The sequence below is a fragment of the Neodiprion virginianus genome, chromosome 4 (assembly GCF_021901495.1).
Source record: "Neodiprion virginianus isolate iyNeoVirg1 chromosome 4, iyNeoVirg1.1, whole genome shotgun sequence".
Taxonomy (NCBI): domain Eukaryota; kingdom Metazoa; phylum Arthropoda; class Insecta; order Hymenoptera; family Diprionidae; genus Neodiprion; species Neodiprion virginianus.
In genome coordinates this window covers 17,173,267-17,197,122 of record NC_060880.1, presented here as the reverse complement: position 1 = coordinate 17,197,122, position 23,856 = coordinate 17,173,267, and the positions used below count along the sequence as shown (strand labels likewise).

At 36.7% G+C, this 23,856-nt stretch overlaps 1 protein-coding gene across 8 annotated transcripts in view; it reads left to right on the top strand.

Annotated features, from left to right (window-relative positions):
- LOC124304066 (poly(rC)-binding protein 3) overlaps positions 1-23,856 on the top strand; it is a 122,422-nt gene that overhangs the window by 67,587 nt on the left and 30,979 nt on the right. For 6 of the 8 annotated variants that reach the window (XM_046762030.1, XM_046762017.1, XM_046762027.1 and 3 more), the window contains exon 2: positions 4,955-5,005. The exons of the other annotated variants lie outside the window; for them this stretch is intronic. In XM_046762030.1, the coding sequence (XP_046617986.1) occupies positions 4,980-5,005 (26 nt within the window). In that variant the 5' untranslated portion in view covers positions 4,955-4,979. The remainder of the gene's footprint in view (positions 1-4,954; positions 5,006-23,856) is intronic. 8 annotated transcript variants of the gene reach the window in all.

Genomic DNA, 23,856 nt, shown 5'->3' with positions numbered 1-23,856 from the left:
GACGTGCTTTTTCCGCTCTTTCTATATACGAATAAAAAATATAGAGTTCCAACACGATCACAAATTTTTCCCATTTTGTTCCACCATCTCGTAATTTTCGTCTCTCCATTTCTCCAAGTGATTCCTTGATCGGTAGCATCGTGTATTAATTAGACGAAATGATGAAAGGTATTATAAATCGACGCTTTTAAAGAAATAGAAAGAAAAATTCTTCTCCGCAGAGAAAGTCAAGAGTTCGCTTTGACGGCGAATGAAAATTTGCATGAATGACATTTATATAACAGAAATAATAATTACGCTATTGATAATACAAAGTCGAATATATAACAGAAAATGAGTGACTATCATTATGTATAAAATATTCAAAAGAATACTGTTCGTTAAATTTTCGTAATTTCGTTTCTCTTTCAAATCAAATTGCAGGCAAATCAAAGGAAAGGTCGAGTCGAATCGGCGCGATCTCGTTGAGCGAAGAATCCGTGAATTCTCAAGCAGGCATCGCGTATTATAATACCTACTTGTACAGTTTTCTTCTTTTTTTTTTCTCTTTTTCTGTTTCGTTATTTCAACGGGCTTGTTATTTCTGCCACGGCTGCAGTGACTGGGGAAGAATCACGAACCCATTACACTATACATACACACACACACACACACACACACACACACACATATATATATATATATGGGTACGTCCAATACTTTTCGACCGCAGCTTGCGAGCTTGGGTCAGCGATTCGGCTGCTGATTTTTTCCAAGAAAGTAGGTTATAAAAAAGACGATTCTCCAAATTTGAGCTTAATTTAAGAAAATCTGGTGGCTATAGAAATTATTGAAGTTTTTAATAATTCAATTTTTTAGTTACATTCACGATTTTTTCATGGGAGCTCTATGGGACTTAAAGACTCGAATCAAACGGCATTCCCCTTCTCTGACCTTGTATTTTTAAGAAAAAAATAGTTTTCCACTCGAAAGCAAAATCCAGTTTAATTAGGACCCTTTTCATGAACTACTATTTTCGCAAAATTTCGCATAACTTTGAAACGCTGCCAAATCAACAATTTTCCAAGTAGACGGCCAATCGATGGCTCAAATTGTTCGTCTAGGTATACTTTATCACTAGCTATACGAATTATTATTAATTACCACGTATTATTATTAGTATTATTAAATACGAAATATTGTGTGGGAAACTTGAACATTTTGAAAATTCACAGCTCGTTAACAACTTCGACTCATAGCTGGAAATTTTCAACGTTGTTTGGGGATAGAATGAAGTATATTCCCTGAAAATTTCAAGCGATTTCGAGTTGATAGAAAAAAGTTACAGCTATCTGAAAACAGCGATTTTTCAGAAATCAGTTGGTTTTGCCAGGCCGTATATAAAAAGGAACGTGGTAATTAATAATAATTCGTGTAGGTAGTGATAAAGTATACCTAGACGAAATATTTGAGCCGTCGGTTGGCCGTCTACTTGGAAAATTCTTGACTTGGCAGCGTTTCAAAGTTATGCGAAATTTTGCTAAAATAGTAGTTCATGAAAGGGGTCCTAATTAAACTGGATTTTGCTTTGGAGTAAAAACCTATTTTTTCTTAAAAATACAAGGTCAGAGAAAGGGAATGCCGTTTGATTCGAGTCTTCAAGTCCCATAGAGCTCCCATGAAAAAATCGTGAATGTAACTAAAAAATTGAATTATTAAAAACTTCAAAAATTTCTATAGCCACCAGATTTTCTTATGTTAAGCTCAAATTTGGAGAATCGTCTTTTTTTATAACCTACTTTCTTGGAAAAAATCAGCAGCCGAATCGCTGACCCAAGCCCGCAGGCTGCGGTCGAAAAGTATTGGACGTACCCATATATATATATAGTGTAATGGGTTCGTGATTCTTCTTTATGTATACATATATATACATACATATATATATGTAAACTTTGAAACGAGTTTGAAATCCCAGGCTGTATCGTATATGTGTGCGTGTGTCTACTTTTTCAAGAAATAAAACGAAAAAGATGGAGAAAAGAGAAACAAATATCTTTCTCATTCTCGTTTGAATTTTTCTCTTTATTTGTTGATTTTTTGCACTTTTACAACGTCATGAATTTATTTAACGGCAAGTAAACAAGTTCTACTTAAATATGTGAACCGATCCATAAGAATTTTTACTATCAATTGAGACTATATGTATATTTGAATTAAATAAGAATTTTTTTTCAAAATGTTGTGAAAATAAGAATTTAATTTCAATTGATTGAAGTTGTACGTTGTATTAATATATTTGCGACAGATTAATAAGAAAAACTTGATATCAGGTAAAACTACCGTTAAAAATTTCGAATGTTTTGAAATTGAATTCTAGTATCCGAAGAAGCATCGGCAAAAATTTTTTACCATTTTATTTAAAATCATCCAGAGACTTGAAATCCTTCGGTAATTCTAAGATCGGGGTTCACCTGCATTGAATGAAATACGTAAAGCCAATCTTAATTTCGACGCAGTATAATCGACATTCTTGAATTATATTATAGAATGACATGGGTCTTCCATATAAATTCACTTCATAGCCCGAAAAATGTATGAAATGACATTGTGCATTATAAATTATAGAAGTCGAGTTGGAATTTCGAACGTGAAAACTGCGGGATACGACACCGTCGCATATTGAAAAATATGCTCGTATATTCGCTGCGGAAACTTCCTCTCCTATATTTCCGATAACCACAAGCTTGTAGCTGGCTGTTCGACTTTTTGCGGAAACTGCAACGAGATATATACATATATATATATATATTTTATTTTTTTTACTTATGTTCTGCGATAATAGTTTCTGCATATTCTGGTTACATAGGAATTCAGTTTTTAGGTAGCTACGATAATTTTATCGCGTCTACAACGCTTATTTGATTTTACGGATGAATGATTGATAGATAAATAATTACTTACAAGTCAATTTGACATATGAAGGTGAACCAACAGTCAAATCATTGAAATAATTGAATGGATCGAAGCCAATTTAAATTTTTTAGCAATGCAAAACTATAGGATAAAATTAACAATTGAAGGATATATAACGGGATGAAAGTAATATGATTGGGATGGAATTGTGGTTGAAAGAAATAAATTCTTCGTTATTGAACTCCGTCGAAACTTTCGTATAAATGAAAATTTGACTATCGGTTACGAATTAGATATACTGCACGAACATCAATCAGTTAATCGGAATATTTTCAATATGTCTGTTTTTATTTTACCACTCATTTTTTTCTTTATTAATGATGGGAGCAATCGATTAGTTACCAGAAGTTGTCGTAAATTAGTTACAGGTAAAATATTCTGTGAGGAATGTTAAGTATCGTTTTTAAAATTTTATTTATCTGCAATGTGTCTGATTTAAAGTTAATTGATACATCAATTTGCAAAGCGTGGCGATACTTTGTACAGTTGTACTATTCGACAAACTGTATCGAAACTACTTTTACATGTTTGATTAATAAATAAAATCAATTTATTGCATCGGTTGTCGAAAGAATTCGAAAGTTCACCGGTACAGAAATTAGTCGATAAAAAGAGGGGGAAAAAAATGAAATAAAAATCGATTGATTCGAATAAATTCCTGTACTTAAACAATTTGCTGATAGAATTAAGTTCCCTGGATGGTAAAATAACTTTAAGAGAAAAAAATTCATCAACTATCGTTCAATCGCTGAAAATATAATCAATGAAACAATCGGAAAATTGAAGTTCGAAGCCAGCCCGTTATTCTGTAGAAATTACTGCAGTTCGAAATTTGAATCTGTTCCGCATAGATATCTAAGATGTTACAAAAGCAGGAGAGATTCTATTAATTGGAAAACTTGCGTATCTGTTCCAACATCCGTTGGCTAATTGGAACTCGACTCGATTATCTGTATTCTCATAACTGGAAGTACATCCCATTGTGTCGGACTTGCATAGATTCGTGATCTTGTTTATGTCAGCGAAGTATTCAGATTAAGAAGTTGGTACGATAATTTATAATTTTTGATTAAAAAAAAAAAAAAAAAAAAAAAAAAAAAAAATCACCTTCGTTTCGTGCAAGAATTTGAATCGAAAATTTCCAATAACAGATAATTATATATTTTCGTAACGAGTCTGTAAATTGAAGAGAAAGAAAATGGGATCGTGTTTCAGCTATATTTCCACCTCTGGGAACCTGAACAGTAAATCCCGTCGAAATCGCGACGCGCGACGTGCCAGCGATTCGAAATTCGTGGAGCGGAGGAAATGAAGTGACCCACAAATCATGACGTATCGGAAACCGTCGAAGATCGATCGGCGCTCAGTTCATTCCCTGATTTGGGAAAAGCTGGTGAAATTGTTCCAACCAGTGTCGGTTTAGTTCGGAATTTTTGGACGATTTAATCGCTGTGACGAAGATTTTCACTATTTTTTCCTCGTTTGTCGAATTACTTTCGGAGGTCCGCATCGAAACGTTTTGTAACACACAATAAACCACTCCGAAATGTTTTCATATTTTCCATGGTATAATTCGGAGATTTTACTTTGGATAAAAAAAAAAAAAAAAAAAACAGAAAAAAAAGTTGTGCATGTGTTATTACTTTTATTCATATTTCGAACAAACTTTCGCACAAACAATCAATTTCATACGAGATTTCACGTGGCTTTGATTAAACTCGAGAAAATTTCACGAAATATGTGTCAGAACGAATTCACAAAAATTGAAACAAGACGCAAACATATCGTCGAATCTTAAAAGACTCGCGTAACTTGAATTGAAATAAGTTCCGGATATTGTTCGATTGGAACTCGAAGTGAAAAAAATTTCTAGAATGAAAAACGTAAATATTTATGTTCATCGACTTCATCGTTCGTTTTTTCTTTCTAATTTTCCCAAACGTTTTCACTCTGGGTTTTCGAAATAGCTGACAATTAACTGGTTTTTATTTTATGATTTCAGGTGAGTACGCGACGCGTTGCATCGAATGAAGCACAAGGGTGACGCCATGACGTAAGTCCGAAGCCATATGTACATAATACCTACTGTAATTTTATTAAAATGAGAAAAAAAAAAAAAGAAAGGAAAGAAAGAACGAAAAACGAAAGAAACCCGAGCAAGCCTTATTAGGGGTGTATTTACGACTCACCTGTGAAGGCATACGCGGTGTTAAATAACCACCGGAATTATATCGTGAATCTAATTGTGAGAATTATCGCCGCGTAAGGTGTTTGAACATTTTTGTACTCGGTATCTGATTATTTTAGGTCAATTAATATACAATTTTCATCAGTAAAGTCTTTGGAATAAAATGAGCCGTCGCAAAGTGAAATATAACGAACATAGTTAAATTTTTACCGTTAAAAAACGATTTGAATCGAAAAGTTGACTTCTCAACTCTTTTTTACAATTTTACAAGTATTTTTTATTTTTTTTTTCCATGCATTACTAGGAAAATTGGTTGTGGTTTATGAATGTTTTCATTATAGACAAATACTCCTAAAATTAGGTACCAGAAAGTTGTTAATTCGTAATTCACCGACCCTCCGGACGCTCTCGTTGTCAGGATTTTGAGAACGAAAGGGATCTAAAATCTGAATCGAAAGTTAAAAAAAGAGAATAATACCTTTTAAATAACCTCCAGCAATGTCATTTTCGCCAATCATAGAGAACACGATCAAAACCACGTTTCCTATTGCGTGATAAAAATAATTCTGAATAAAGTTCAAACAGTACAAGCTAAAATATTAATAATGTACGAAGAAAGTCTTTAATTAGAAACAAAACGTTTAAAATGATCGATTTTTTCATCAGAATCATAATGCTCTTAGGCTTATTAGGTTTACCTTCAAGATTTCTAGAGATCAACTGAAAATGGTTTTGAAAATCATCTTTTTCAGCTTGATATAAAACACAAAAAAAAAAACAGATTTGAGGAATTAGTTTTTGTCAACAGTTAGATTTAAGAGTTACACCTACACTAGAACGCAGGATTTTTCGAATGTTTTCAGTCGATTTCTGGGGAATTGGTTAGCCAGCAAGAAAAGGCCAAGAACATTAAAATTAGACGAAACACAGGAAATTTTAATCATTTTCAACCCTCTGTCAAACTGTCGATACCTTTTTTTACTTCAGATTTCTTCGGATTCGTTTCTATCAAATATAAGGGACGTTGTTTACTTCTCGTACACCGTAAATGATACGTCTTTAAATTAAACGTCAAATTACAATTTATTATCGACGCGAATAACGTTGCAAGATATTTTTCAAGCAGTTTTTTGTCTCTCCTCGAAACTTTTCATTCGGATTGGGGTTTTCATTCATCCTCAAACGCCTTCGGCAATGTATTCCGTTTGTTTGTGGTTTCTTCATGATCGCCATTCGTGATAACAGGATGCCTTGGGCATGGCGGATAAATCGTTTAAGGGATGGGGTTAAATCCCGGTGAGTAGGTGCAGCGTACAAGATAAGGCGAACTCGCCGACGACCTGAAGCAATTACGAACGTGTTATCCTTTCGGGTATTTCCATAAAGTGGACGACTAGAGGCGACTGGGTAACCCGCGGACTTGTACGCTGAATATTAACTGCCTAATTTACTTAACGCACCTTTAAGCCTTATGCATTATGTATGTAGCGGCCTTGTAATTACCCACCCTGACGCTCAAGGTCGAAGATGGTTCAGGGGTGTCCGCAAGTCAAGGGTCCTCGTATTAAAGAAAATTCACACTTCGTCAATTTTGTGATTTATTTCATTCCTGCACAATCTCGCATAACTGCGGAAAGTTAGTTAAACGAACGTGGCGTGGAAAATAAGTCATCAAAAACAGCGTTTTACCTGATAAAAAACTTACCGATACCAAAAATTAAACTGTGTATACTTAAAACTGAGGCTTAGTACGCGATGATGTACGGAGTGATTATCTAACGGCCGAATGATCCGTTGTCTACTATAACGCAATGCGCATGCGCCGAAATTCAATAGCAGTTGATTGTCAGGGCGACCAACCGTTGCAAATTCAGATGCAGTTTGGTTTTATCCTCATGATTCTTTTAAAATACCGGGGGTTCGAGGTATTTCACAAAATTTTGATTTTCGGGCTTCATTAACTTGTTCGAACGAACATTAGAACGTCTGGCTGCTAATTTCAGCCTCGTGTTTAGCACAACTGCCGGCGACAACTGTCGAAATTTTTGAGGTTAGGTTCACGACGGTTGTTCACCCTGGTAAACAACTCTTCTCGAATTTTAGCGCATGCGCGTTAAATTCTAGCAGACGACGGACTATTCGGCCGTTAGGAATTATCCTTCATATATTTCATCGAGATCAAGTACGATTAACGGAAATTGTCTTCTCCTGGCATCGATTGAAAATTTGAAATCTGAAATCAGAGGAAAATTTATACAGTATTATTGATAACTTATACAGTTCTAGAATCTGGAATTTGATCTTCATAAATAAATTCGTCAATTGAATTTCATTTACTTGAGTTCGAAATTAGTTTTATCACGTATTCACAATTTTCCGATTTTCATATCGATTTCATCTACGTGCTACGCGTGCTCTTTCAATTTTATTACGCATTTTTCACCGAAATGTATCCTTGAATTCTGCGAAGACTATCACATAGCCTCTCAGCGCCAGTTATATACTTTGCGAATATATAACATACATATGTGTACACTATAGACACGGATCGATCGATACTTACCTTTTTTCGGGATAAACGAGGCGGAGGTTCATTGGATCGTGAACAAAGGTTATCGCGTCTGAAAGCCCAGAACTCGTCCCATTTCCCAACCGCCAACTGGAACAAAGTTGGGGCGAATGAAACTCGGTTACATGTCGCTGATCATTATCGGTATACATCATTTCTCAAAAAAAAAAAAGAAAAAAGAAAGTCAAATAAAATGTTGAGTGATACCAGAAGAGACCACGACTCAACCACGATTGTTCCTCATTGAAGGGCAATTTCAGAAAGGCAATTCCTGATTTGACTGGCCTTGACCCTGCACCCTTTGCTTCAAGGGATACTCGAGTCTGATTGCCCCATCGAATCTGGTCCTGGAACAACATGACGGGGAAGGTTGAAGGCCAGGGGAGATGAGAGTCAGGTTCACGTTATACGCACATATCTGTGTAGATTATGGAGGCTGCGGTCCAATTTCGTTACAATCCGAAAGCAGTTAATCGAGTTGGAGAAAAATATTTGGTATTTTACACCAAAGTTGCGTGGTATCGAAGTCTATAGGATTAAACGAAATATTTCCACCTCGGATATTTCCAAATCGCTTCACTGTATTCAAACCGAATGATCCTGTTATTGTTCGTTTACTGGACTTTTATTGACACTAAATATTTGGATAAGGAATAGAAAATTTCTAATTTTAAATGATGGGTCCCATCTATAGCGAATAAAGGTAATTCAGGGTTGTACAGATTTTATTACAGCTTGTTGACAAATGATTTTCAACTTTTCCGTATCGTATCCGACGCAACAATGGCCAAATTCGAATTTCATGTCAAAAGTGGAAGATGAAACGCAAGAAATAATTACTGTACTTGACATAAAATTATGATTCCGATTTGTTTTGCCAGTTAGAAAACGAACTGATCAAAAACAGCTGTCCAAAATATTCATAATTTACTCCGAAGCGCCAAAACGAAATATAAGTTTTATATTTGAAACGTTTTTCTTACGAATTATGGGTGTTAGTTAGCTTATTGGAATTTCATCGTGCCCGCCAGGCTTCGTACGGAGTTGATTAACAATGAATGGGTGGCCTGAGTGGCTGAATAAAAAGTGAGGAACAGTCCATTTTTGATATATCGATCGATAGTACGTCACAGACATCAATTCCCATATTCTGTACGACATATCTTTCACTCAAATTGGTATATTAATTTTATACGCGGGTATTATTCAACACGAACTTGTTCTTATTTCGTAAACCGTACCGTAAAGGTGAACCAAAACGAGCCGAAAAGATATCTTCTCACGGATACTATTTTAAACGGTTCCTCCTAAGCCATGTCGACAAAAGGTCGGATGATTTCGATACCCTTTGGGGGGTATGAGTCAGGGTCCAGATACCCGAAGACTGTCTCTGCCGCAGTGCGTCGCGATAAGGTCGACACTGTGTTCCGTCAGGCGGAACCACGAGCAATATTTGCCTCGCAATTACCGCATCACGAAGCCCGAAGAAACTCGGCGTATCGACTTCCTTCGAGACAAAAGGATTGATGTAACGATATAAATGGACAAGACGGACGGACCGAACGGTCCGAAAGGAGGCTAAACTAGCCGGACTACCGGTGGACAAAGAAGAATATTAAATGAACGAGTGCAGTATTGATCTGGTGCAGGGTGCCGAGGGTCTGCCCTCTTCCTCTTCCTCTTCCTCTTCCTCTTTCCATTCCGCTTGCTCTCGCCGTGCACCACAGTCGAGCCTCCAAGACTCGTCGGTAAAAAATCGTTACTCCAGAGGGCTGAACGCGTATTCCGGAAATACGTGTGTGGTAGTTTACACCGTCCAGACTACATCGGCAGCAGAGTTGATACGGATGTGTGTGCGAGGTCTGCACACCGAGCTCGCAATGTAGGCTCAAGTAACACAGTGTCTAGGTATGTAGTACGTACTCGAGGATGCGGAGGAGGAGACTGAGACGGAGGCGGAAGTCGAGGGGAGCGAAGAGGACAGATATTATACGACGACCTGGAGAGAGAGAGAAAGAGAGAGAGAGAGGGACGGGGTGGAAGGGAACTAGCTGACATTGAGATCTGCTGAGAGGAAAGGAAGATTGAGGAATTCACGTCTTAAACACGAACGACGCCGTTAAGAGCGAATATCGGTAGGCCGTCTTTCTTCGCTTCTCGAAATGATCCTGCGGAGCTTTTGCTGCAGGACACTCGTGGTGTGCTTCTGCTTCGTCCTTCTCCCGCCTTCACCCTTCCATATATATCGTACTTTTGCGGGGATCTCAACCTCCGTCAATTTTATACCGGCTAGGGCTTGACTGTATCCAAGGTTGTCGGCGCTACGTTCGGTCCGAAGTTCCCGATTCTCGATTGTCCCAAATCTGCAACACGGGTCTTTTATCACGTACGAATTAATCGTTTCAAATTTTACATCCGCAATTTTGGTACTTTGAGGTACGTGCTGAAATGCGAAAATCCTGAAAGCTTCTGGTTTAGGAGAAATACGTTGATCAATTTTTAACTTTGAATAGATGGATTTTAACGTTCAAATTTACGATGCATCCTTGTCGTAGAAAGGAAAGTACGAACTGCTTTCCGTGTATAAATGTCCAATTATTCCCACTACGAAGTCCGGTTTAGACTGGATGCTCAGGAGCCGTGAAAAAAACACGTCATTTTATTCGACGTTCACCAACTTTCGTTTTGAATTTGACATTTTTATCTGTACTCGAAGTCATGCGAAGTCGTTTAACGGCACTTTAAGTCATGTCAAAGCGCGTGAACTTTCGAACACTCGAACGGGGTGCATTTCGATTCATTTCGAGTTATATTTTTCACGCCATTTCAAATCAACAGTCTTGGTTATAATCCGCTGTGACGTTAAGTGATTATATAATTCACTCGAAGTTATCGCAGTTCGCGAAGTCATCGCTGGGATAGTTTTCTAGTCTTGAATTGAAAGCATGTTTGAAATACACGTTGAGTAATGAAGTCGTTTAAAACTTTGGAATATGACGAAATTTGAAATCGAGTTTGTTTCGCATTGGAAAAAGTTCAGAAGATTGATGCGAACGCCACGAATGTACTTAAAACTGATTCCCTGTACGGTGAAATTTGATACATTTGGTTTTTCTCAACAATTTTCCAAACTTTTCCCAATAACCAGATACACGTGATCGTCATCTCAACTATTTTCCAAAGTTTGAAGCGATTCTATCGCAGAAGAGTGTCAAGGAGTGTGACAAACAGTTATCCGCTTCGTTTTAACAGCAATTTTGAAGGTCTGACATTAACTTAAGTCGAATAAATTCGTTTGTTTCTCATGCGGCTCTATTTTCGCAAAATTCATCAAATCGCTAGTTTACCGTGACACACGGTCAAGTGATTCAATTCAAATTTAGAATCCAAAAGCGTTGCGTTGAGAGAGCGAGAAACCAATCTATCTACAGGTACATACCAATGATTACTGACCCCTGAAGGAGCTATTTATAGGGTTGGCCTGGTGCTTCGCGCCGCTGCATTTCCACACCTCGAGCAGGTGAAAAACTGTTTCGAAACCGAAAGAGAGATTAATGGAACCAATGAGTTTTCGGGGTATCGGGAGGCCAGCCATTTCTTGATTTCGACTAGAGAGTCGTTCACAAAGGGGAAGTTTGTTGCCAAAACGGATAATTCCTCCTACCTTTCGGACAGTGACTAATGCGCCCAACGTCAGTTGTATTACGTCCGTCTATCTGACCGCTAAAACGCTATTATATACCGTCAGAAAGTTGAACCGTTATAACTCATCTCGAACCTTGGGCGAATCCATGCCACTGCGAGAGGCCTGCACAACACCCTCGTTTCGAAGGTCCGAGTCGTAAGCCTGGAACCGGAAAAATAACGGATCAGACGTGGAGCTTTACGGGTTCACTGCACAAACTGACCGTCTTGCTTTTATCCTGACGAGTGTCTTTCGTCTCATGGGTATTTTTCACACTTCCTTCACCAACCGTCAGAGTGCCAATTTGAGGAACTTGGTTAAACTATAATTCGTACATGCAGCAACGTGATTGATTGCTCGTTGGATAGGATTGATTCCGTACAGTTGATATTGATCGTTGAAAATACGGCAAGGATCGTTTTGAGCTGTGCGATTTGCCCTTGAGGTTTAAGAATTATCGGCAATAATTTCCAGCAATGGTATTTGATAAAAATTAATTTGAACAAGTTGAAGTGACACAAGCCAAGGTATCAATAATTTGAGAAAATTTTTGTTGTAATCAGAACGTTCGGAAATATTAAACTCTGATATTTTTGGGCTTATTTTGCTCACAAACCAGATCCATACAAATTGACGAAATGAAAGTGAAGAAATCTTACAAGACAGTAAAGTCGAATTATAAGACTACACTAATCTATTTTTTATTCTCTCTGTGTATCATGATTTGTAAAATTTTTCTCATATGATGTCTGAAGATTGTTAATGTGGTGATCAAAACGAGCTCAACGTCATCAAAATCGGATCTAAAACACCAAAGTTGATAGTCACTTTGAAATTATTGTCAAGATTCATTTCTATCGAATAGTAGATACGTTATTTCAAACGTGTTCACACTGATAAAAATTTCATTTGTTATAGTAACTGGAAAAATTCAATAAACCAGATACCGCGTAAAAAAACTGTGAAAATTCGTGAAATTACGAAAAATGAGGTACACTTAACCATTTTGCGCTATCGTCGATCCTTTTTTGGTAATTGCAACGCAAAATCAGTTTCTTCGGTTTACTCTACTTTTTTAGTTAAATAAGGCTTTAACATCAATTTATTGTTGCACAAGTATTAAATTTTCGCAACAGTTGCAAGAAAATATAGTAACAGTGTTCACAACGAGAAAGAATAGCAACGGATACTAGACTTTGTGGTAACAGCTAGAAAACTAATTTTCATTTTATACCTAGAACTATATTTCTCGATTGTGGTAAAAAATGAAAATAGTTAAGGATCGAGCGGTAACCGGAACTAAAAATTTCTCTCGATGTACTGTCATTGGCGCAAATAGGACTGCTGGAGATTTTCCAAACGTTTTCTGTTCTCTTCCTCTAACTTTTATTTCGGGCAATGCGGTGAATCCGTCCTTAAATTGAGTCTTTCAAATTTGGAAATCCCCGTTTAACTTCCGTTTCCATGCATAAATTAGGAACAAAATTTCAGCGGCGCTAATCCAAGTTGTATTCCAACTTGAAATTCCTTGCAGTAGTACAACAGATCCGAGAGGGTGAGGCAGGAATTTCAAACTGAATAGTCGAATACCTGCAGCGGCAAGGAATCTTCTTGCGGTGTTCTAGCAGCCAATAAACTGCGTGTAAAGTAGGCTTTACTCAAGCTTCTGGATGCCCTTCGCTTTGCCAACGGAATTTAGACCGATTTGAAACGTTCTTGGATAATAATCCTCACAGCGTCTTCAAAGACTTTAATATTTACTTCGGAACTTGCCACTCGCATGTTAATTATCCTTTTCCGACCTTTCGCTTCCAGCTTCACCCTCATACGTACCTACTTCCATCACATCTTCGATCCATTGCTTACCTTCCACCTTTTCAATCTCTACTTTATACCCAACGAATGACTACAAATGTCTCCAACTCCTACACTCGAGTGAGTAGATTTAATACGTCAATACGTGAACACTTAACAGTCAGTCAACGCAACTTTCCAAAAGAATCAGAACGAAGCGTTTATTTATTGCTGGACTCTATCTTATTTTATTTGAAGCGAATATTGATAGCTTCTCGTGACTCGAAGTGAATTCAAATCATCTCACATCACGTGATATAATGTCGAGTTTTAGCGACACCATGATTGCAAATGAATTCACATTTCAAGTGTCTCCAAACAACTTTCAGCGACACGACGTGACTGTCGACTAGCAGTTTCACGTAACTTCACGTCATTCCACACGAATCGAACATCGTCAGAATTTAACACTTGTTGACATTATTCGTACAGAACTGCAACGGAGCGGATAAGTCGCTATATCGAATCATCGGAACTTATTTCAAGTAAGCCAATGAGGGGTATTCTCAAGGATTTTGGATACAGGCTTGCAGCAAAAGAAAAACACGTTTATTCATACGGTTGTACAAGTCTTGAACCTTGATTCGTTATTCGACTAGCCAAAAGTATGGAACTTTGAATATTTTCAATGCTCCATCTCGCCGTTTAATTAAACCTGAGGAAAATTCTCACCATAAGAGTCAGTCTCAATTACCATGAACTAATAACCTTTCTGACCCACTTAACGCAAGCTGCAGGCTTGGTTCAGTAATAAGAGTACATTAGCTGTACCCCGAAAATACATCGCGTGATTTAAACTCGGGACGTCGTTATCCCTGATTAAGGAGGCGAGTCCCGAAGGAAGAAAGCTGAGGTCGTCCACCTGGCTCGTTGAACTTATTCAGAGAAGATTCCCCCCGGCCGGGATATTAAAATCTTTAGTAATTGAAAGTTTATCATCAATGTAGAACCCCGTCTGTACGTATAATATTATATAATTGTACAATAAGCGTTATGGTAACGAGATTTAATTCGACTAGAAGTTGGGAAGAAGGCTTGCGATAATTGCGAACCTTACGCGAATCCGAGCTGTCGTTTTGATATCGAGCCATTCGACATCGCGCGTGGAAAGAGGAGCTCCTGCGCCGTGAATTTTTCATAGCAGTCTAGTGCACAGAGTTGAAAAGTAATCGGTTGAAATTCAACCCGCAAATCAATACGAACTTCGTTCGGGCTTTTACTTTTTCTTATTATCCTTGCTCCTCCTCCTCTCTCTCTCTTTCATCGCCGCTATCTTGCCGCTCCTTCGATTTCGCCTCGTCTCTTTCTTACCTCGAAACTACGATCGGGACCATTTCAATCCAATGTCCTCTTTCTCGCTTATTACTCTCGAATTCTGGACCATTTCATTTCCCAAAGCGGTCATTCATTCCGCTCGTATTCCACTCATTGTCGATATAATCTATTGCCGAGTGATGAATGTCTTTGGAAGGAATTTCTTACCCGGATCTTCTCTGCTTTCGGTCAAAGATTCGGCGTTCTATGGGATCTGTTTTTTTTTTTTTTTGTCGGCTGAATCAATTATTACCGTTGCCTCGAGCTTGCGGATTTATCTTATCACGGTTCAATCTAATCGTAGGAATAGAAAACGTTGATCGAGGTTCTTTGATTCTACGAAATAATTCAGTTTTACTTGAATTGAAGTAAAGTTATATCGCTTTTATTTATTTATTTTTTTCCTTCTTTTTTTTCTTTTCTCAAACCAAAACCTTCTTCAATTTCGCGATGTTGCTTCGTACTTCGTAGAAGTATTAACGAGCGATTTCTTTGAGTGTGATAAAACCGAATTATTCTTTTTTTTTTTCATCAAAGAACGACGGCTTAAGAAATATATTTCTTATAATATACGGGGCATTGTAATATACCGACATTGTGTAATTATAGTTGGACAGTCATTTTTGTTGTAAGTATTTTCGAAGCAAATATTATGCTTTGAAATACTAGAGTGTGTGGAGTCGAGGAAAGTGTCGCGATAGTTGGAAAAAGATGACATTGATTTGAATATATACGATTATATAATCCGTTTATCGTTTCTTCTTCGGTATATGATGTCACATTAAAAAATTGCAAACTACAAAATTGAACATTTTCTTATTTAGAGAGATGCCAAATTTCAACAATGTCGTGACAATCAGTAACCGCGTATAAAATACTATATCATCGAGGAATGAAAATGACTTCGTTAAACAAGCCGAAGTTGTCGAGGTTGTAAGAAGTGATTTTCCGAGGTAGGCATGTATCTTCAAACTGTATCCACTTGGAATTTAATAATTCAACTTTTATTATCCCCGGAGAAGGAGAAAGAAGGCGGATTTTGCGACGAGATCCTCGGAGCAATGAGACTGGGAGGATCAAAAGATTGCGGGATCACGATTTACGCTGATATTCGTGTAAAAAGTTTCAAATGCGTCTACTTCGTCAAGTTTGAGTTGACAAAAAATTCTAGAGAAATTGATACAGCTACCGTAATGTGTTCGATATTGTCGAAATTACAAGAAAATTTTTTACAAGTAACTATTCAGTGTGATTATAATTGTCGACATCACATTTTTCAGTTATTACAAAATTAAATCTGTTTGTTACTTTATAGCAGTATTTTTCCAGCCAAAAAATGGCTTGCCATCAATTCACTTCTGCATCAACGTAAAATTATGGCTTCACTTACGACAAAATATACCACGAATGATGATGGTAAAAAGAACAGTTCAACCCTTGAGGGGCATGTTTTTCTGCTGAACAAATTTAGAAAATCATAGGTGATCTATGGGTTTTCACGATTACAGATTACGATTCTAAAGTAAGAATTACGAAATTGAAAATGGCGTAAAAAAATTCACACTCCGAAACTAACAATTTTTTTTTTTTTGAAAAAACTAGCTCACCGAAAATTGTGAAACAAATACATATTGTAAAATTGTGTATGAGGAATGCGTAAAAAAAATTTCAGAGCCCCAACTGTCTACGTGACGAAAATGAGGAGATTTTTTTTGTGTTAAAAAAACGAGTTTTTTCACTTCAAAAGCTTATAACAAATATATGAGTGGATAAATTATTGCAATTTTGCATGAAATTTCAATGACTCAGGCAGCCAACAGACCAAAAAGTATTTATGTGCATATAAAAAGTGCAAATATATATATTAGAAATATGAAAAAAGGGTTAAAAACTGATCTTCAGTTTAAAACTAGAATTTTAAAAAAACAAAACAGCCAAGGACTATGTATGGTAATCAAAACTAGATATTTCTTTTGCTCTATAACAGCGTAGCTCAAAAAATTCGAAAACTGGTGAAAATTTTTCCGCGTGTAACAACGGAAAAAAACGTTGCATATTTTACGCAATTACAAAAAAAAAAAAACTGCCTTTTTTATTCAAAATAATTTTCTCTCCTCCTACAAGATATAGTTAAAAGCGGTCATAGGTAGTTTCATAAGACGTTATACTCTCGGCAAAAACGATTCATCTCGAGCCACCAATTCTGCATCTCAGTTTCCTCCCTTCAATTCTCATTTCGCAAAGTTACTTTGACTTTAGCTGAGTATTCGCATGCACACATTGTTCATAGATTTTTAAAACGGAATTCCCATTTCGCTGCAGTTCTCAACCGCGTTCATCAACTTACCGTCGACGCCGTCGCGTAGAGTTGAAAATCTTGCAATTCTGAAACGTATTCATTGCACAACGAGCTTGCGACTGAAGTGGAGGCATCATTTACGCCATCTCAAAGTTTGTCTCCACGACGACGAAGTATGAGTTTTTTTTTTTTTGTTTCAATTCTGATCAAAGGATATCGAATAAAATTCGCAAGGAATTTTTTTGTAAAAGTATATTTGAAACCCGTGTTATTCTTTTTTTTTTTGGTCATCGTTGTCAGTTTTTTTGTTTAAGTCTTTTTCACCCCGGATCGGGGTCAGATACAGGCCTCAAAATTCGTAGATGAAGATTCATCGACTACGACGAAGAAAAAATCTGTCATGATCAGAATTGCTGTGCTTTTTGACTGGACGAATGGAAATATTGGTTAAAAAAATACACACACACACATGCAACCATGCAAGTTATACGAAATAAATTAATTATTCTTTGGCGTATAAATTTTTATCCTGAATTCTTATATACTACGTATTATAAAATTTTTTAAACGTGCAAATATATTTCTGTATAATCATTCTTACAGGAATTTTGCTATTTGGGGTACTGATATTATTTGATAGAATAATTATCTCAGGAATCTCGTCGATTTATAGTTGTGGAAATTTTCTATTCTGCTCTCTTCAAATATCTCAAGTATCTCAAGTCATCGGCATTGACGTAACGTAAAAGTACCTGAAATGATTAACTTGGCGACTGCTTGTTCAGATTGTAAAATCATGAAACTGTAGAAAGTGTATGCAAGCTGATTAACTCTGACGAATTTTTGCTACATCTGTGAAACTGATTAAAATAGTAATTCTCAGAGACGTGAAATTTTTCTCTCTGCATTTCAGCTGGAGCAGATTACACCGTCTGAAAATATATTATTACGTGCAGTACACGTACATTAATGTATACAATGTGTACACATAGAAATACATCTAATATGCATTTATGGAAGTAAACTCTCTCGAAGGTAATTACTTCCTGTAGTGAAACTTTATAAAGGGATAAAGGGAGAAAATGTAAAGGGCCGAAGAAGTATAAGGCGTTCCAACGAGGGGGAAGGGTAAGAAAAAATGGAAGATTGTCGGGAAAACTCCCCTTTCTGAGTAAATAAAAAATCTAGTACGTGTTATTATTCTTTTTGACTATCCTTATTCGTACTTTATATTCTTTAAATCATTAAGATGGTTCGATATTGGTGCAACAATAAATTGACGTCAAGGCTTTACTTAACCGAAATAAAGTAGTAAATTAAACAAACAGATTGAATGTCGCGATAACTAGAAAATGTGTATAAGTATTTGAAAGTAGGTGTTATGCACGTTATTTTCTATTAATTATCCATAACACATGACATTTTTTTTCAAGTTTGAGCATGTTTACGCACTCAAACTTTTCAGCGCTGCTTGATGAGTCTTGGAAGCACCCTGTTACCAATTTCGCTTGTTTATTCGTTGTTTGTTTTCATTTTTATCGAACCCTCAACATTCTCGAGGGCTTAATAAGGTATCAGCGAACAGACGGGGCGCGAAATTGAGATTTTAAACGCCTTGCAAGAGTAGCAGCAAGAGCAACAGCACCAGCTCAGTATAACAGGCTGCAGATTTTCCAGTCGAATATTTAGCGCGACTTATTCACCGCAGGTCGGGAACCCGGCGACTACACGATGGAATTAACCACAAATCACGCAAATTGCCAACTCTGCAAAGGACCGCGTGGCTCGTTTTCCTCAAGCACTTGTTAACCTCTGACGACAACGAGCGAAACGAACGGCGAATAGCAATTATATACGCACCAGTTATACACCTCAAATTGTTATCCAAATGTTCTTAATTTAAATTAATTCCGAGCAAAACAATTTATAATTTACATTTCACTATGCGTAGGTAGACAGTATTTATGTTGTGTCATGTTTTATCACAGACGCTAAAAATATGATTACCAAGTAATTCGAACGATGAAAGTTTCAAACCAAAAAATACATCGGATAATTTTTTTCAAATCCAATATCTACACTTTCGACCGATTGAAATCGGGAATTTAAATTTAAAGGTACATCGCATCTGTACCTGTATCAATTTACCTGCAAACGAATTTGCTTCCTGAATTTTAAATAATTTGTGATTTATTCATTTTGAATTCATTATGCAAACACTACGTAACATAATTATGTGACTTTCAACTTGAAGAAACAGAAGAAAATACACGCTGTAAATACGTTACGCTATCAATCGCGATTTATAACGAGCAGATATTAAGCTCGAGTTATATCAGCTTTATCATTCGTTGCATGATGGAAATAAGAAATTCTGATCAATGCACACAGCGTAGGGAAAATTTCATAATAATATATTCGCTAAAAAAATTCAACAAAATGAGTATCGTTACCATAGCGATTTGAATAACGCTGAAATCACAAGAAATTGAACAGCTACGAGTAACTGTTCAGTAAATTAACGTTGTTGATACTGCATATTTCAATTATTCCAACGTTGAATCTACCGATATACTTTTTTTTGTTTGTTTCTTCTTTCTTTCAATTGAACGTGAGTTATTGAATTTTGAAAGACTCATTCAGCGGCTAGCCGATCACGTGCTAACGATTCGCTATATTTGTCGTAAGGTGCTGACAGGGTAATTAATTACGCATTACATGTACACTGAGAAAAATTTCATTCGTTACGGTAACTAGAATAACTCAGTAAAACAGGCATCGTTAAAAAAAACTGTTTGAACATTGTCGGAATTACGAAAAACGAGGCACGCGTAACCATTTTGCGCTATCGTCGATCCTTTTTTGTCAATCGTAACGCGAAATCTTCCGTTTACTATACTTTTTTAGTTAAACAAGGCTTTAACGTCAATTTATTGTTCCACAAGCATTAAATTTTCCCAACAGTTGCAAGAAAATATAGTAACAGCGATCGTAATACGAAAGAATAGTAAGAGATACTAGACTCTAGGTAACGGCTACAAAACTAGAAATATATTTTTCGATCGTGGTAAAAAGTGAAAATAGTTAAGAACTAGGAGCGTTAACCGGAACTAAAAATTTCTCTCTCCACGTATCATTTGTAAACGCGAACCGCTGTAAATTTTAGATTTTTTTTTTATTTTATTTAAAATTGCAACACGTTCCCGTCTAAAAGCCATGTAAAGTGGACTCTCCGTAACTTCCTACGCGTACGGGGTTCCAGGGGGGTGGGGGGGAGGGGGCTTTTTTGGGAGTCATAAAGCGATCCTCAAAACTCTCGATCTCAGCACCCTCGGTTCTCAAAGGCTGGGTTTGCAGGGTGCAAGGCTACTAATTGTGCATACACACCTTGTGCCGAGCTTTCGTGCCGAGCTTTCGTGCCTCGAACCCAAGCCGGACAAGCCGAGTACCCGGAGGGTGGAGACCCTCTTTCATGATCCGTAGGCATTGTTCTCCTATCTCCTCTTCTCTCCTCTCCTCTCCGCTCCTTTTTTCTTTATTCTCTCCTTTTATTTTTACCCCATCTAATCCCCGCGATCCCTCCTCCCCGGACACCGAGAGACGAAACGAGCCGGGCTGCTGCTGCTTGTTTAATCAGGCCTTGTTAATTGTAGGCGACACGTCGCGCTCTGCAACACACGTACCCAAAAAAATGACAGAGATCGCGACGATGATGTATAATATACATCGGTATGACCCAGCAAAATGGACGGGAAAACATCGCTCTTTTCAAAAAAAAAAAAGGTGATTTCAAGATTGGAGACATTGAAGAAATTGGCTGGTTCACTGAACAAAATAATAGATTTTATATCAGTTAGTGTTTTTACTCGTTCTCGCTGACTTGTTTTTACTCGAACACTGATTTGTTTGATTCAAATATTACCTAGGCGGTACTAGATAACCCAATAAATTCACCACAATCAATGCGATGGGTGTTGGATACATTTTTATATCTCAAGAACAAGTGGATATTAAATAACGACTGTTCGAGTAACTGGAAACGTTCCAAATACCCGAAATAAACATTCGATTTTGAAAAAATTTACCCAAATGGAAATTGTATCAAGTCAATATTTTGGGTATTCAAAATGTCTCGATTGTTAAATAGTCCTTATTTAATATTCACTTGCTGCTGAATTGAAAAAATTTTTGATATACGCACCAAACAAATTATTGACCAAGTGAAAAGGAATCGTGAAAACAGTGAAAAAGTAATTCTTTTTCCATCCGTATTAATTAACTATTACAGGACAATTTATTTTTATAGTCAATTCGGAAATTGAACATCTAATATAGTATTAAATGGGCATCAAATTATTATATTCCACCAAAATCCTTGACAGATTTTTCTCATGTGTAGTTAGATTTGTAGACACGATCACGTTTTCGCTTTTACGTGAGCCGGAGACAGGCGGAAAGGTCAAAATTAATTTCGGGATGCGATCAAGGCAGGCAGATCATGGATATTACACGATACGTGATTCAAATTTGAAATTTCATCGTCTAAATCTTTGAAACATAGGCAGGTTCAGTATTTGATTTTCTTATAATTTTTTTACACAGAATTTGTCATATATTAGACAATTTATAGTTTTATGATATTTATTTACAACTTATTCGAATTTTCATCCTGCAGCGTTCGGATTATTGTCACCATTTCAAAATTGAAGTTGCTGATATTTTGTAAACGGACCTCGTATAGTACTTTGCAAAAATGTGACATATCTCCATCGAGTCATTGATTTATCCGCCACATTTCATTCGAATTTGTGTTGGGTTCTTTTCTCAAAAATTTACATCGCAAACGACTAATCTAAAAATAAAATCGCAGATTGTAACAGAAGTAGAGCAAATACAGAAAAGCGTATAAAATCATCTTCTCCAAAAACAAGATTTGAAACAAAAATCCGTTTCGCTTAGAAATGAATTCTTATAATACCCAATATTCAAAATTTATACCGATTCAATTGCGGTAATCTTATTTTCATCCCACTCTTAAAATCTCAGGATACACTCCAAAATGTTTACTTTCTCACATACGTAAATAAAAACAATTTATTTCCATTCCCTTCTCATCTACAGAATTCAAAATATCAGTTCTTCAGAATATACCAGATAATGAATTTCATATTCAAAAATATCGGAATCCTTGTCCACAAAAAGTGCAGTTGTCATATTTTTTTGTACAACAGGAAGTGCTAAAAATTAGAGACAAAAAAAAAATATGCTTAAATCATGATGAAGTTAATCAACGTGTTTCTGGTACCCGATAAGACTCAAAGGCACAGAAGTTGAAAGATAATCATATCTCTTAGTTTAGACTATGAATTTTCCGAATTACATCGAAATCGAAATTTTTACACTAAAAAGCCCGTATTGAAAAATTTATTTGAAGTTCCAAAGAAATCGGTGAAGCGATTCGCACCAATTCAGAACTTGGGTTGCACTCTATTCAGAACTCTATTTAAGATAGTTGTTAATTGAACTGAGAAAAATTTCATTTGTTATAGAAACTAGAAAAATTGAGTAAAACAGGTATCGTTAAAAAAAAACTGTTTCAATATTGTTGGAATTACAATAAACGAGGTACGCGTAACCATTTTGCGCTATCGTCGATCTTTTTTTGGTAATTGCAATGCAAAATAAGTTTGTTCGGCTTACCCTACTTTTTTAGCTAAACAAGGCTTCAACGTCAATTTATTGTTCCACAAGCATTAAATTTTCGCGACAATTACAAGAAAATATGGTAACAGTGATCGCAATGAGAAAGAATAGCAACGGATACTAGACTTTCCGGTAAGAGCTAGAAAACTAGTTTTCATTTTCTACCTAGAACTATATTTTTCTATTTTGGTAAAAAATGAAAATAGTTAAGGACCGAGCGGTAACCGAAGGTAAAAATTTGTCTCAGTGTGGCCGCGCGCGAGGTTTGTCAAACCTTTTTTGGCGAGGTGCGAGGAGGTTCGTTTCTCAAGTTAACTCGGTACCTGATCCTGCAACTCTGACAACTCTGCCCGTTCCGTTCTTCCTCGGTGCCGAGCAGCAGTCCTAGTCATAAATCATGTAATTCCTGCTCCATTACAGTTAGCCCCATCTGTCTCACCGAGCAATTTCTCAACCCTCCAGCCTCCACTTATACCATCCTCCACGTCCATCCAAGACGAACTCGACCGGCGACGCGTCAAGCTGGAACTGACAAGACGAGAAGACGAGAAGATGAAAAGAAGATGAATCTCGGTTTGTGGGGAAGGGTTTGATTGCGTCCCAGCCGACTCCCTTAACCATTCGCAAAGCCTCGCATCTTCTCAAATATATACGTGTATAAATTGCCATTGTCCGTTCTTTATTACGAGGATATCAGAGAGGGCGGGTGGCTCGAATTACGCCAGATTCGAATATTTCTTATCGTCATTTCGTTCTTGGCTCCGCGTAGAAAACACTCTGTGCCAATTTCGGTCACGATAAGAAAGCTCGGTAGAACATTGTTTGAAAAATCACGCCAGAGATTTTATACGTAAGGTTCGTTACTAGAATCTGCTCTAAATTTTTTCAGTACGAAAGTATTGCGGAATAAAGATTGAACAAGTGGAACTGAGGTTGATCAAGTTTGATGACGTTCAACAATTGTCACCCGTCAATTCTAAGAGGCTTAAAAAAGAAAAAGAAAAAAATGGATCTGCGAGAAAAGAAAACAACTTTCAAGGTATCATACCATTCTGCCTTTTTTCAATCATACATCTCATCTCACATGTAAACCGCCCTGAAGTTAGAATTCAATTACCTCGGTTAGAAAACCGTTGACCTTACAAATAAATTCAAATCATGCTCTTGGAGAGAATTTTATTCGTTACGAAACCGTAAAACGTTTCCAATATGATGTTCAAATGACAATGAAAATGAGAGGAAAAGTAACAAGTAAATAAAAAAAAAAAAAATGTATCTTTCCGTATCCACAA